This window comes from Phyllobates terribilis, unplaced genomic scaffold (genome assembly GCF_046119375.1).
Source record: "Phyllobates terribilis strain yellow unplaced genomic scaffold, ASM4611937v1 Scaffold_6__1_contigs__length_29720123, whole genome shotgun sequence".
NCBI classification, from domain to species: Eukaryota; Metazoa; Chordata; class Amphibia; order Anura; family Dendrobatidae; genus Phyllobates; species Phyllobates terribilis.
In genome coordinates, this window is record NW_027362766.1 from 19,023,171 (window position 1) to 19,038,045 (window position 14,875).

Here is a 14,875-nt window from a genome sequence, read left to right on the forward strand (position 1 = left end):
AAGCCACCATATATAATCAATGAGAAAAGGTTCAGTATAACTGTTAATCATTCAAACCTCTGCACTTTCTGGGATTTTTGGTCCAGTGGGCGGTTTTATCAGTAGTACCACCCACTGCACCAAAAACGCCAAAGAAGTGGGTTAAATGATTAATACACAGGTTATACTGAATATATTATCACAAAATTATACAATAAAGCTACCCTGCTCTATAACATGGTCCCTGCATAGTACTATTTTCATAGTGACAGGTTACCTTTAATGAGACCGGTCATTTTTTAACCTGTTGCAAATGCCGCTCTTCTCCTGAACCTGGCGTTGTCTTTCTTTAGTCCCTGTGCCTCTCTTTTCCTGAGATATAGGACCCTCTTCCCTGCATACAAATCCAGTCTTTACAGACAAGTGGGTGTGGCCCTCAACTCTTCTCTGGGGGTCTTCTTGATGATTATGCCAAGTTGGAAATGAAGACTAAAAACATCTAGGAAGAGGGGAAAGTATCTCAAAAATGGAGAGGCGCAGGAACAAAAGAAAGGCAATGCCGGACTCAGGAGAACAACGGCTTTTACACCAGATAAAATATATATATATATATTCATGGAAAATGACAGGTCCTCTTTAATTAATACAGTAAATACAATATAGCGGAATAAAGAATGGGATGGAGGGGAGTGCTGCAACAATATTTTTAGAAGAGTGTGTAACTCATGCTGTGAGAGGGGGGAGAGAGCAGTGGCGTACACACACTCTGAATCCATGTCTTGTGCTACATACCACAGACAATAACACAGTTTTACCCAGGTTATTCCTTTAATGCTTAGTCAGATGGTGTCCTTTTCAGGGGCAGGGCTGCTCACTTAAAGGGAATCTGTTACAATGTTTAATGTAACTTAAAATACCTGGACGTGTATATCATAAAAATGCTCATAACTAGTTGGCTTCAACACGATGGGCCAAGGCAACAAAAAAACGGTTTCAAAATTATTTATGAAACTGAGCCTGGGAATACATTGGGGCATGTTAACACATAACTAGTGCACCAATAGTACCATTTTTCCCTACTGGGTGACATCTTTGGGTTTCCCCTACGTTGTTTATATAGCATGTGAAATCTCACGCATGTTTCATTTGAGTTTAGATCGGTATGTCCACTACTTTCCCATCCATAGGCATATTTCTACGATTACAGCAAATCGTTAAAAAAATGGAGATATAAACCTCTGTAGTACAGAGAAAGTAGAGATGAAGGAAAGAGGCTGAAGATATACACCAGAAAAGTGACAGGGATGAGTAAATGGGATCATCTGTTGTGGAGACTGGACAAATTACACAGTCCATTTCGCAAAACAGCACGTAGCCCCGGGAAGAAGCTAGTTAACGCAATAATGAGTCATGAGGCAGATAAGACCATGGAAACTGGGAACAACAGGAAAAAGAAAAACTTGAAAGTCGTTACAATTATGAAGAACTGTAAAGTTAGACATTACATGGCGAGCCAGCCGATAATGATGGTCAGCGGGCCATCGATGGGAATAAGAAGCATGTGCAACATTCAGATCCTTTTGTAGCATCAGGTGAAGTAGTCAAAGTTTAAAAGGCGTAAATGTTTTGGAATGGAGGAGCTGAGATTGTTGGAGTTGCGAGGTTTCCAGGACACGATGAAAGGATTGAAAAACTTTTCAAGGGCTGGTTCCTTCAACAGTCTGCGCCAAGTCACTGGATTGCCAGAGGACAGCAAAACCATCTTTGGCAAGACATTTTTCAGCTTCGGGAATTAGTTCAAAGCAAGATGTTTGTAGCGTATATTTATGCAAATATGACATATTTACTGCTTCCAATGGATCAAAACGTAATTACAAATTTCACTGGTACAGAGAACCTTTTTTTTTCAAATGCAATCTGACCCAGTTGCACATGACTTTCTGACCTTGTTTAGACTAAAAAACATTAAAAAAAATTATTACAAAGAATGCAAGATGTTGACTCTTAATTAGTCAGATATCAATCTGATCGATCATCTCTAAGATGTGCTAGAAAAACATGTCTAATCCATAAAGACCAACTCAAATTTACAGGAATTTTTAGGGAATATCTTGGCGACTTGACTTCTTCAGAAGTCTTGTGGAGTTCATGCCTCGATGGATCATCCTGTAAAATCTCACAGGATATGATAGATCTCATGAAACTACTACGAGAACAAAAAAATGTATGAAGGGTGTGACTAAGCTTGGTGGAAACAGGTAGTATCTTCTACTTAGGCCTTCTACAGTCCCACCCCACACTCTTGGAAAAACTCAACTTCTGCACCACGTCCTCACCAATCACACATTAACAGTTCCCAGTGAACACCACATCACATACATAGCCAGCAGATTTTGTTTTGGCCAAAAGATGGTTTAAGCCGCCACCACGACAAGGATACTCTTTTAGTAGGGCCCTACTCTACTCTAACCATTAAACATTTCTTGAAACATTCAATATTTTTTTTTAGGTATATATTTTTTATTTTTCTTTAAGGGAATCTGTCACATACATTTTTAAAAAATGACCAATAATACCACATACAAGGGACAAATATCATTACACCATGGCCGGACCACATATTACCACCACATTGTGACCGAATAGTACCACATACAGGGACAAATACCACCACATCGTGACCAGATCAGATATTACCACGACATAGTGACTGAAAACTACAATACTGATCATAATAAAAAAAAAACACAATAAGCACATGAGTGCCATTATACACAGGAGCTCTGTACATGGTATACAGTGTATAGTGTCAGTGTACAGATAACTCACTGGCGACATCTCTAATTGAAGTCCTTCATCTTCGCTTTTCCTCTTCATCCAGCACAGACCGCCATCATTTCTTCCAGCAAGGACTCGTCTCTGCAGAAAATAACACAGTTATCTAAAGCAGCTTCCAGAGCACATTTCTTAATCTTTCCCCAACTTCTACACTGCACCAAATGGAAAAAAAGACACATAGTGCCGCCCTGCCCAGTAACAGGACCCCCCCCCACACACTGAAAACAGTATTCTCAAAAATAAAATACATCACAGCAGTAATAATATCCCTTAATTTTTGCCTTCCTCTGGATCAACTTGTTAGGCTATGGGTTTAACTAGATGGACTTAGGCTTCCTTCAACGTTAAAAACTATGTTACTATGTTAATAAGCCCTTAAAAACTATGTTACTATGTTAATTAGCCCCTACAGTAATAATGTCCCACATCCTGGTACCTTTCTGTAATAACGTCCCCCATGTGTCTCATTCCTGGCCCCATATCTCTTCATCCTGCCCCCATCTGTCTTCATTCTGCCCCTATATCATCTCGGCACCTTTCTGTAATAACGTCCCCCATGTGTCTCATTCCTGGCCCCATATGTCCTCCATTATGCCCCCAATGTCTCCTCCATTCTGCCATGTCATCTCTCATTTTGCCCCAGGTCACCTCCCATTCTGCCCCCAGGTCATCTCCCATTCTGCCCCCAGGTCACCTCCCATTCTGCCCCCGTGTCATCCCCCACTCTGCCCCCGTGTCATCTCCCATTCTCCCCTCGTGTCATCTCCCACTCTGCCCCCGTGTCATCTCCCATTCTCCCCTCGTGTCATCTCCCACTCTGCCCCCGTGTCAACTCCCACTCTGCCCCCGTGTCATCTCCCACTCTGCCCCCGTGTCATCTCCCACTCTGCCCCCGTGTCATCCCCCACTCTGCCCCCGTGTCATCTCCCACTTTGCCCCCGTGTCATCTCCCACTCTGCCCTCGTGTCATCTCCCACTCTACCCTCGTGTCATCTCCCACTCTACCCTCGTGTCATCTCCCACTCTGCCCCCGCGTCATCCCCCATTCTGCCCCCGCGTCATCCCCCACTCTGCCCCCGCGTCATCCCCCACTCTGCCCCCGCGTCATCCCCCACTCTGCCCCCGCGTCATCTCCCACTCTGCCCCCGCGTCATCTCCCACTCTGCCCCCGCGTCATCTCCCACTCTGCCCCCGCGTCATCTCCCACTCTGCCCCCGTGTCATCTCCCACTCTGCCCCCCGTGTCATCTCCCACTCTGCCCCCCGTGTCATCTCCCACTCTGCCCCCGCGTCATCTCCCACTCTGCCCTCTCGTCATCTCCCACTCTGCCCCCGCGTCATCTCCCACTCTGCCCTCTCGTCATCTCCCACTCTGCCCCCGCGTCATCTCCCATTCGGCCCCCATAGTGCAGCGTTACACAAAAGTGAAAATAAAAAAGTTTCTCCTTACCTGGCCGCTGATCCAGTGGCGTCTCTCCCATATCGAACTGAGGAGGCCGGCCAATCACAGGCCGGCAGTGACATCACACACCGGCGACGTGCGCACTGACGTCAGCTGCCGGCCTGTGATTGGTTGGCGGCTGTTAACTATTGCCGTGATAGATTTCAATTGAATGTGCATCCGAGGATGCAAGTTCAATTCGCTGGGGCCCAGTGAGCAGAAGAAGAAGAGGGGGCCCCTCTGCTCACCCGGCCCTATACGCCATATATATAACACTACTCACAAAAATTGAAATTTCAGGATGACCTTAAAAGGCACTCTAATCTTTTCAGGTGAAAGTAATGTGGCCATCTCTAAATCTTTATATGCACACGTCCAATTGTTCAATGTCTCAGTAGTTTTTGCACAACTTGATGCAACAACTTGACACAGAGTCATCAGCAGGGTGCAACAGAGATACAGAGACTGGAAGAGTCATAGAAAGGCCATGGCCCCACTATCAGTACTTGGTCAGTAATTTTTCTCAGGACCCGGAGCTAAAACCAGGTGAGGAACAATCAGAGGAAAGGTATAATAAAAACAAGTCACCAATTCTGCGTTTATCACTCACTCCTGGTTTTGGCTCCCACTCCTGAGAAAAAATACTGACCGAATACTGATAGTGGGGCTGTGGCCAAAAGGTAGAGAAGTGGATGTCCTCTGCCACATCCCACACTGATGACAGCTTCTTTGTGAACAATGCCCTTCAGAACCGGATGATGAATGCCACACAACTCTAGGAACATTTAAGTAAGGAGAGAAGCACCCAAGTGTCACGTCAGACCATTCAAAACCATTTACATCAGGGTGGTCTGAGTGCTAGACGGACTGCAAGGGTACCGGACCACACCACCAGGTACAGGCGTCCTCTATGCTGGACAAGGGACCAGTTGGCATCAATGCGGTTCACTGATGAAAATCGATTCGCGATGAGCAGAAATGATGGCAGCCAACGATGTTGGAGACATCAGGGAGAGTGCTATGCATCAGCCACTGTTGTCCCCAGACGAGCCTTTGGTGGTGGTGGTGATGTTGAAGTGTGGACAGATGTCGATAGTCAATACAGAACTGCCCAGCACTTTGTGAATGGTACAATGAGAAGCCCCTACCTACTAGTTGAATAACATCATTAGTCCAGTCATTGGGCCTCTGCACGAACAACCTAGACCTAATTTCATCTTCATGTAGGACAATGCTCCAGCTCATCCAGGTTGCATCATTAGTGAACGGCTGCTGGAGGCTGGGGAACCTCAAATGAAGTGGCCTGAACTTTCTCCATAACTGAATCCCATAGAAATCCTATGCGATCAGCTGAGTCGCTGTGTAGAGGCTCATAACTCTGTACCCCAGAACTTCAATGACCTGAGGGCCACCCTTCAAGAAGAGTGAGATGTCATACCTCAGCAGACATTAACTCCAAACTTTTTATGTTTTCCATAAATTTCCTCCGAAAGCCAAATACACGGTACCTAACTTTTTATGAATAGTGTATATATAAGGGAAATAAAATATGAAAATATGGAGAAAAGAAGTATTTGATACACTGTCGATTTTGCAATTTTTCCCAGCTACAAAGAATGGAGAGGTCTGTCATTTTTTCGTAGGTACTAGTCCAGAAACCTTTGTTTGCAATTACAAAGGTCAGATGTTTCCTGTAGTTCTTGACCAGGTTTGCACACACCAGCAGGGACTTTGGCCCCCTCCTCCATACAGATCTTCTCCAGATCTTTCAGGTTTCAGGGCTGTCGCTGGGCAACATTGAATTTCAGCTTCAAAGATTTTTTTATTGGGTTCAGGTCTGTAGACTGGCTAGGCCACTCCAGAACCTTAAAATGCTTCTTACGGAGCCGCTCCTTAGTTGGGAAGGAGGTTGTTGGCCAAAATCTCACGATACATGACCCCATCCATCCTCCCTTCAATAAGGTGCAGTCGTCCTATCTGATTTGCAGAAAAGCACCCCCAAAGTATGCTGTTTCCTCCATCATGCTTCAGGGTTGGGGCAGTGTTCTTGGGGTTGTACACATCCTTCTTTTTCCTCCAAACATGGCGAGTGGAGTTGATACCAAAAAGTTCTACTTTGGTCTCATCTGACCGTATGACCTTCTCCCATGACTCCTCTGGATCATCTTGATAGTCATTGGCAAACTTCAAACTGGCCAGGACTGGACATGTGCTGGCGTGAGCTGGGGGACCTTGCGTGCCCTGCAGGATTTTAATCCATGACGGCATAGTGTGTTACTAATGGTAATGTTAGAGACTTCACCATGGTGGAGAGGTTGGAGTGTGTGGACAGGTGTCTTTTATACAGGTAACGAGTTCAAACAGGTGCAATTAATACAAATAATGAGTGCAGAATAGGAGGCTTCTTAAAGAAAAGCTAACAGGTCGGTGAGAGCCAGAATTCTTATTGGTTGGTCGCTGATCAAATACTTTTTTAATTCAATAAAATACAATTTAATTATGTAAAAATCATACAATGTGAGTGTACCTACGATAAAAATTACAGACCGCTCCATTCTGTGTAAATGGGAAAACTTGCAAAATCGGCAGTGTATCAAATACTTATTTTCCCCACTGTATGTATGTATGTATGTATGTGTATATAAATAATAATATTAAAATGTATATACCAGCGACTCAAAAAAGTATTTCAAGTAAAGAATTAAATCCACTCTATGTGCCTATAGAAATAGCTGTATAATGTATTCTCTATCTTCCATAGGGTAAGGAATGTATCTCCTCTACATTCATAATCGCTAGTGACAAATTTTGTGTGGGTGAATACGTCGCCATTCACATAGCATCTCGCTCATCAGTGAAGAACGATTTGTTTATTGTGAAAGCAACAAAAAAAAATGAGACGAAAACTTCCCGGGGGTGAAATGTCTGACCCAAAACCAGGCTTCAGTTGGCTAGAAGGCAAGAAATGTGATCAGTTCTGGTTGGCAGCACATACACGTAAGGCAGGATCTTCATTAAATGCCCTTCATTTTCTAAGAATTATAAGTCAGTTATATTTGTAGCATATTCAGATTTTAATTTCTCCTGCCCTTTTCCCTATTTTTTTTATGTTTTGCATTTCTTCCTTCCATTTTTTTTCATTCCAGATCATGATATATTTCGACAGGTTTTTATTTCTGGTCTGTGAAAAAAAAGAATTTGAGTGGCCTTGTGGACTTAGGTTTAGTACTGATAATTTAATAGGTTCTTGCAATGTCAAAATTTTAATTTGGGTCACTGAGCATAAAAAGTTTTAACTTTTTAAAAGAGGGTTAGACTATATAAAAGGTCATAGTTACAGCCTATATTATACTCCAAAGCTGCGTTCACAATTCTGAAAGCTTCAGAGCTGAAATATACAGTATTTCTCCTTGGTTTACTGTCTGCCAAAAGTTGCTTGGGTGAATTCACAGGTAAGGAGTGTGAGAACTCATGAGTCCAAGTGTGTTCAATCTGTGCCACTTGCTCTCGTTGCCATCTGCAGCTTGTACTGAGCAGTGTGAGATCTCCGCAGCCAGCAGCAGGGAGGAGCTGTCAATCAGATAGGTGAGGGGAGGAACTGGCAGAGAGAAGGGATATTGAGGACATTCTCAATTTGGTGAAGCAGAAGTTATTCAACAGTAGGAGGGACACTGAACATACTGCCAATCAGTCTAGAAGGACTGAGATTCAAGAATCCGAAGGATCTTGCTCACCAACATTTTATTTCTTTTTATCTTTTATGACTTATTTCAACACTTAATTAGCACATTATACAAAAAGAGGCACATTAAATGCTGACTCACAGGAAAAATATATAGTACTATTCCCAAGTTTGCACAAATAGTGTACAGAGATAATGATGAAAAAAAAAGTGCCAAAAAGACCCTAGATGAAGCGTCAAAAAGATGTGAAACAGCCACCACTTGAGACTAAACCTGCTGCTACATTGTTGACACATGGTTTTGGCTTATCGTTCATCAGAAAGATAATAAATGATGTTGGTAAGTCGTCTTATTTTGTTCTCGTATGTGGTATTTTGGATTATGTGAAAATATTTTGGACTCGGCACCACCGTTACTGGCCTATATTTCCCAAGTGCCATATATATTTGTGAATAGATTGTACCTGTGCTCCAGGGGTATTGCTGACCATGCTATATTTTCAAATAAGGAGGTGAACCATAGAGACAATATTATCAAAGCATGCTAAGAATATGGTTCTAAAGGTTGTTTACCACCAAGGATTTGGGAAGAACCACCTGCCCAACTACTTTGGATTTTAAGAGATTCGTCAAGACACATTTGGGCTAAATACTGATAGGAGTTTTGTCCAAAAGCGCAAACAAGCAAACCTTAGTGTACAGAATTCTTGGCGCACACAAGTGAGACCTGATAAATTCCAAAATATTTCATGCTGGTTTTGAATATTGAAGAGGTTTTCTTCTACCTTAAAAGTTGTCATCATGGGGTTGGGTAAGGAAAAAATCCAGTATTTACTCTGCACTCACTACTGTGTCTTCTGCCGGTCATGGAGCATCAGGATCCAAAAAGGGCATCACATGTGGCTGCTTCATTCTCCGTTCGAGCCAGTTTTTCCACTCGGTCAAACCGAGAAGCCTGCAGCCATCAGTCAGTGGTAGCGTATGAATGTGGATGCTCCGAGACCGGCAGGGAACACCGTAGAGAGTTGAGAAGGAGTGGCTCCAGTTTAGGTGGCAAGTATAGGATTTATTCTTCTACTGGGCCTGGGCCCATTACAATTTTGAGTCAACCCCAAAAGCTACAATGCCTTTGGGCTTCCCCCTGCCACAATATGAAAATTCTATCAAAGTTGACTTCATTGGTCACCAAATGTAAGTGGACATTATGGGTATTTGTGAAGAATGACTATGACCCAACACTAATTTTGGCCTAGTGGTTGGCATTAAAACTTTCTACGAATGGTAACAGAGACAAATAGTGTCGTTTTTTTTTCCTTTTAGGGGTTAGATAATGGAAACTAATCAAGATTACATCCATAGGTGAACAGATTATGCAATGTGACAAAAAATAAAGTTCTTCTAAAACGTTTATCACACCATGAGAATCAATGAAGTTTTCCATGTACAAAGGTCTTCTAGAAATAATAAGTTTAGAAGCAAAAGAAAACATTCACATGAACCAAGACTGTGTGTCACCCTCTATAGAGAGTGTTTCTGATTGTGGAGATGACCAGCTGGCCTAGGGAGACTGATAGGCCAGGCAATGATTCATGGGAGGAAACTATGCAAATTAGGAAAAAAAGATAGCTTGGATATGGGAGCTACCTCCAATGGATGGTACTGGAGAGCCATCTCTCTTTCTACTGAAGGAGAGCTAATTTACACATGAACAGCATGGTGAGAATCGAGAAATACACCCATCATCTATTTTGAAACTACATATGATTCGGAAAATCTTACAGAAGCCGACTCCAATGACCAAGATCTTCTCTAAAACGTACCAAACCTCAAAAACTAAGATTTGTTTATTAGAAAAAAATGGAGTAAACTTCAAGCTGCAATTACTATTGTCAATTTTCCAGTAACCTGGACTTAAGCTTGGCTCCAGTGGGCATCCCCCTTTCAATAATACAAGGATAGAACATTTTACATCTACTTGTGAAGGTTTAATAACAATTGCACCATTTGTCAAGCTGAAATCATGGTTTTTAATTTTCCTGCAACCTGGACTTAAAGGGGTTGTCTGGTCCAAATCGACTGTGTGACTGCAGAGTTATGACTCCCCCGCAGCACACACACTGCGGGGATTTGCTGGTTTCAGACTTGGGAACGGAGAGTATGTATGAGTTATACATACCCCGGTCAGTGGGCCTCGTGTAGTGACGCGACCGTCTTCATACAAGTGCATGGAGAGTGAGGCCGTGCCTGCTGGCCACTGTATAACTCATACATACCCTCCATTCCCGAGTCTGAAGCCGGCAAATCCCCGCAGCGCACAGTGCGTGTGCTGGGGGGCTTCATAAGTTGGTAGTCAAACAAAGCAACTGCAGACTTATCAGTTTGAACCAGACAACCCCTTTAATCTTGGCTCTAGTGGGCATCCTCCTTTCAATAATACAAGGACAGAACATTTTACATCTACTTGTGAAGGTTTAAAACAAATGCACTCAATTTCAAGCTGCAATCATTATAATAAATTTTCCAGCAACCTGGACTTAAGCTTAGGTCTAGTGGGCATCCTCCTTTCAATAATACAAGGATAGAAGGTTTACAATGCAAACTGCATTAAATTTCAAGCTGCAATCACTATTGTAAATTTTCCAACAGTCTAGCTTCAAGCTTAGCTCTAGTGGGCATTCTCCTTTCAATAATACATGGCTATGTCGAGTGTGGATCCAGGAGGGTGATACCTTTAATAGTTTTCTTTATAAACTAGCACATTGTCATTCCTTCACTAGTTTTGACTTCTTTAGGAACTGCGTTCTCATCTTCCCTATACAGATGCCGCAGGTGTGTGAGCTTCTCTCTCTCCCCCTCCACAACGCAATACATATTACACATGATCTCCACTACTAACCATTTGGAAGGCTCATCTTTATGAGCACAATACCAGAGGTACCAATCTTACCCATGCTACCAGACTATACCAGAAACAATGTTAGAGCAACACAACAGCCACATATAAGAAGTAGTTGCACAGATTCTACAGCAACAATTTAATAAAACATGTTTGATGATGGTTGCCATATGGAGTGCTGTCTATAGACCGCTGTACATGTGTCACAGATTGTGGATTTCAGGTCCTGGTAGCGGTAGTTACATATAGATATACTAATACAATTGAGCATATTATACTGCCAAAAGTTAATCTCCGCGGATGGTGCTACATTTTATTACAAGGGTGTTTAATCCCTTTGCTCTAAGCACTGAACTTTTCAGATAATTTTCAATTGTGAGCATGTCATAAGATGTCAGATGACCTTAGTGCTTGCTTGGCAATTTATAAAGTTACTATATATTTATATAATCACTATACAAAGTATCATGCAGACAAGTAATAAGAAATGAAGACATATCATACTCACTTCTTCAGTGACTCTTCTTTGAGCCTAGACTTGCGGATGGTATGTACAATGATACAATGACATCTACTTACTTTTGGCGTTGGACAGGAAGCAGTGGAAAGCCTTGACGTCGCCTGCGCCCGCGGTGATTCAGAGGGGGTGGTACTGAGTGATGCAGTGTCTCGCGGTAGTACCTGCACCCCACGAGAGATGATGGAATCTGGAATCTGAAGTAGGAAAGGCAAAGAATTACAGCATCTATGGTGATGACATGGCATTAGCAGTGTGAGACATGTAATGACTGACAGTCAGCTCTCCTGATCTACATGTCTCACAGGAATCTGTCAGATTCACAGGGAGATTATGCTCAACCCATAGATCTTATCAGCTCATTTACAGATTAAGAAAAATCTGGATTACTCTTAGCAGGATAGATCCTACTGGCAGATTCCATTTTGTTGGATTTTACGTGTATTCTGTCCCTAGCAGCACAGACGCCTTACAGAAAGCAAGCATGGGGCTTTGTTTGCTTGCTCCTGCTGTGGTGTCTGGTGAATGACATACAAAACATAACAGAGAGGTGAGTCTTCAATTTGGGCAGCTAAGCCATTTGACAGTGACAGGCGGAATGGAAGTTCTGGCACCTATAGTGCTGGCAGAATGCTGATTAAAAAAAAAAAACTACGACTCAAAAAAAAAAATAGAGCCTTGGAGAGTTACAAACGATGTGAATTGGAAAAGGATAGGTGATTTGTGGGCATCTGACGGTTAGGACAAGAACAGGGGGACCTTTATCCCCCGGGATTGAAGGTAGGAGGGGCTTCTAGTTTTAAATAAGGTTAAGCATGTGTACTGCCACTTAATTCAAAATCTATAGCACCGATGATAACAGCCAAATATTGTCAGACCACAACGATTGAAGCATCTATCCCCTATCCTGCAGAAATAATAGATGTTAGAGGTGTTATTTCAAGTTCCTATCTGCAAAACTGCACCACTCCACTGCCTTTCGGCTTTCTGGATGCTGGAGGCTTGTGAGCTCCTCACTGCTAGCGCGGGAGGGGAGGAGCAGGGGAGGGGCGCAGCAGGGAAGGGGCGCAACAGGGGACAGGAGCAGCAGGGGAGGGGAGCAACAGAAGAGGGGAGCAACAGAAGAGGGGAGCAACAGAAGAGGGGAGCAACAGAAGAGGGGAGCAACAGAAGAGGGGAGCAACAGAAGAGGGGAGCAACAGAAGAGGGGAGCAACAGAAGAGGGGAGCAACAGAAGAGGGGAGCAACAGGGGAGGGGAGCAACAGAAGAGGGGAGCAACAGAAGAGGGGAGCAACAGAAGAGGGGAGCAACAGAAGAGGGGTGCAACAGAAGAGGGGAGCAACAGAAGAGGGGTGCAACAGAAGAGGGGAGCAACAGAAGAGGGGAGCAACAGAAGAGGGGAGCAACAGAAGAGGGGAGCAACAGAAGAGGGGAGCAACAGAAGAGGGGTGCAACAGAAGAGGGGAGCAACAGAAGAGGGGTGCAACAGAAGAGGGGTGCAACAGAAGAGGGGAGCGGCACGGGTTTTGAGATGCAGGGGAGGGGAGCAACAGAAGAGGGGAGCAACAGAAGAGGGGAGCAACAGAAGAGGGGAGCGGCAGGGGAGGGGAGAGGCACGGGAGGGGAGAGGCACGGGAGGGGAGATGCAGGGGAGGGGAGCAACAGGGGAGGGGAGCAACAGAAGAAGGGAGCAACAGAAGAGGGGAGCAACAGAAGAGGGGAGCAACAGAAGAGGGGAGCAGCACGGGAGGGGAGATGCAGGGGAGGGGAGATGCAGGGGAGGGAAGCTGAATTCTGACGGAATTAGAAACAGAGACACTTAAAGGAATAATCCAACGAAATAGAAATAAACAAAAAAATGGGAGTAATGGCGCTAATCTTCACCCTTCAGTCTCTTTTCTCGTTTCTTTGCAGCTTTGGTCTCTTCTCCGCCACATCTACCTGTGTATTGAATATCTACCTTAGATTTCTTTTTCTCCTCCTCATCCTTGATTTTTTACATCTCCGTTATAGCTCTACTTGTCCTTTCATTATTATTTAGGAATGCGTATTTGGGGCATTAATTGACCAACAATCAGTAAAGATTAATTGGCAGTCGTTTAACATCCTATTTACAGTGGGGAAAATACGTTTTCCCACCTCCAAAGAATGGAGAGGTCTGTAATTTTTATCGTAGGTCACTTCACCTGTGAGAGACAGAATCTAAGAATAAAATCCAGAAAATCACATTGTAGAATTTTTATGTAATTAAATTGCATTTTATTGCACGAAATAAGTTTTTGATCACCGACCAACCAGCAAGAATTCTGCCTCTCATAGACTTGTTAGTTTTTCTTTAAGAAGCCTACTATTCTGCACTCGTTACCTGTATTAACCCTTTAACAACCTTGGGTTTTTCCCTTTTTGCGCTTTCGTTTTTTTTGTCTTCCCAGAGCCAAAACGGTTTTATTTTTCATCAATATGGCCATGTGAGGGCTTGTTTTTTGAGGAACGAGTTGTACTTTTGAACGACACCATTGGTTTTACCTTATCGTGTACTGGAAAACGGGAAAAAAAATTCAAAGTATGGTCAAATTGCAAAAAACATGCAATTCCACAATTGTTTTTTATTATTGTCATTTTTTTAAAGTTCACTAAATGCTAAAACTGACCTGTCACTAGGATTCCTCAGGCCATTACGAGTTCGTAGACACCAAACATGTATAGGTTCTTTTTTATTTAAGCGGTGAAAAAAAATCAAAAGTTTGCAACAAAAAAATGGCGCCATTTTCCAAGACCTGGAGCGTCTCCATTTTTCGGGATCTGGGGCCGGGTGAGGGCTTTTTTTTTTGAGCGCCGAGCTAATGTTTTTATTGATACAATTTTGGGGTAGATTCGATCTTTTGATTACCCGTTATTACATTTTATTGCAATGTTGCGTCGACCAAAAAAAAAACCCACAATTTTGGGGTTTTGATTTATTTTCTCGTTACATCGTTTACCGATCAAATTATTTTTTCATATTGATAGATCGGTTGATTCTGAATATGTGTATATTTGATTTTTTTTTTATTGTTTTATTTTGAATGGGGCGATAGGGGGGTGATTTGAACTTTTATATTTTTTAAATTTTTAAATAATTTTTAAAAACATTTGTTTTAAACTTTTCACTTTCTTGAATAGTCTCCATTGGAGACTACAAGCTACGATCATTAGATCGCTTGTGCAACACACAGCAGCGCTCCAGTGCTCCAGCGCACCAGGGCTCCAGCACACCAGGGCTCCAGCACACCAGGGCTCCAGGGCTCCAGCACACCAGGGCTCCAGGGGTCCAGGGCTCCAGCACTCCAGGGCTCCAGGGCTCCAGGGCTCCAGCACTCCAGGGCTCCAGCACTCCAGGGCTCCGCTGGGCGGCGCTCATAGCATCCCGGTAATGACAACCGCAGGAGTCTTCTGCCAACCCATTGGCGAACTGCGGTCATGTGACACGGGCACCGATGGACAGGACTAGCAACGTTCTTCTGCCACAGCCATGTTAAATGC

General features: G+C 43.4%; 1 protein-coding gene across 30 annotated transcripts in view; it reads right to left on the reverse strand.

Moving 5' to 3' along the window:
• GPHN (gephyrin) overlaps positions 1–14,875 on the reverse strand; it is a 592,001-nt gene that overhangs the window by 187,250 nt on the left and 389,876 nt on the right. For 29 of the 30 annotated variants that reach the window (XM_073637421.1, XM_073637415.1, XM_073637413.1 and 26 more), the window contains one exon: positions 11,415–11,549. In XM_073637421.1, coding sequence (XP_073493522.1) covers positions 11,415–11,549 — 135 coding nt within the window. Of the gene's footprint in view, positions 1–2,808; positions 2,899–11,414; positions 11,550–14,875 lie in introns of all 30 variants that reach the window. The other variant, XM_073637420.1, reaches the window with a different exon arrangement.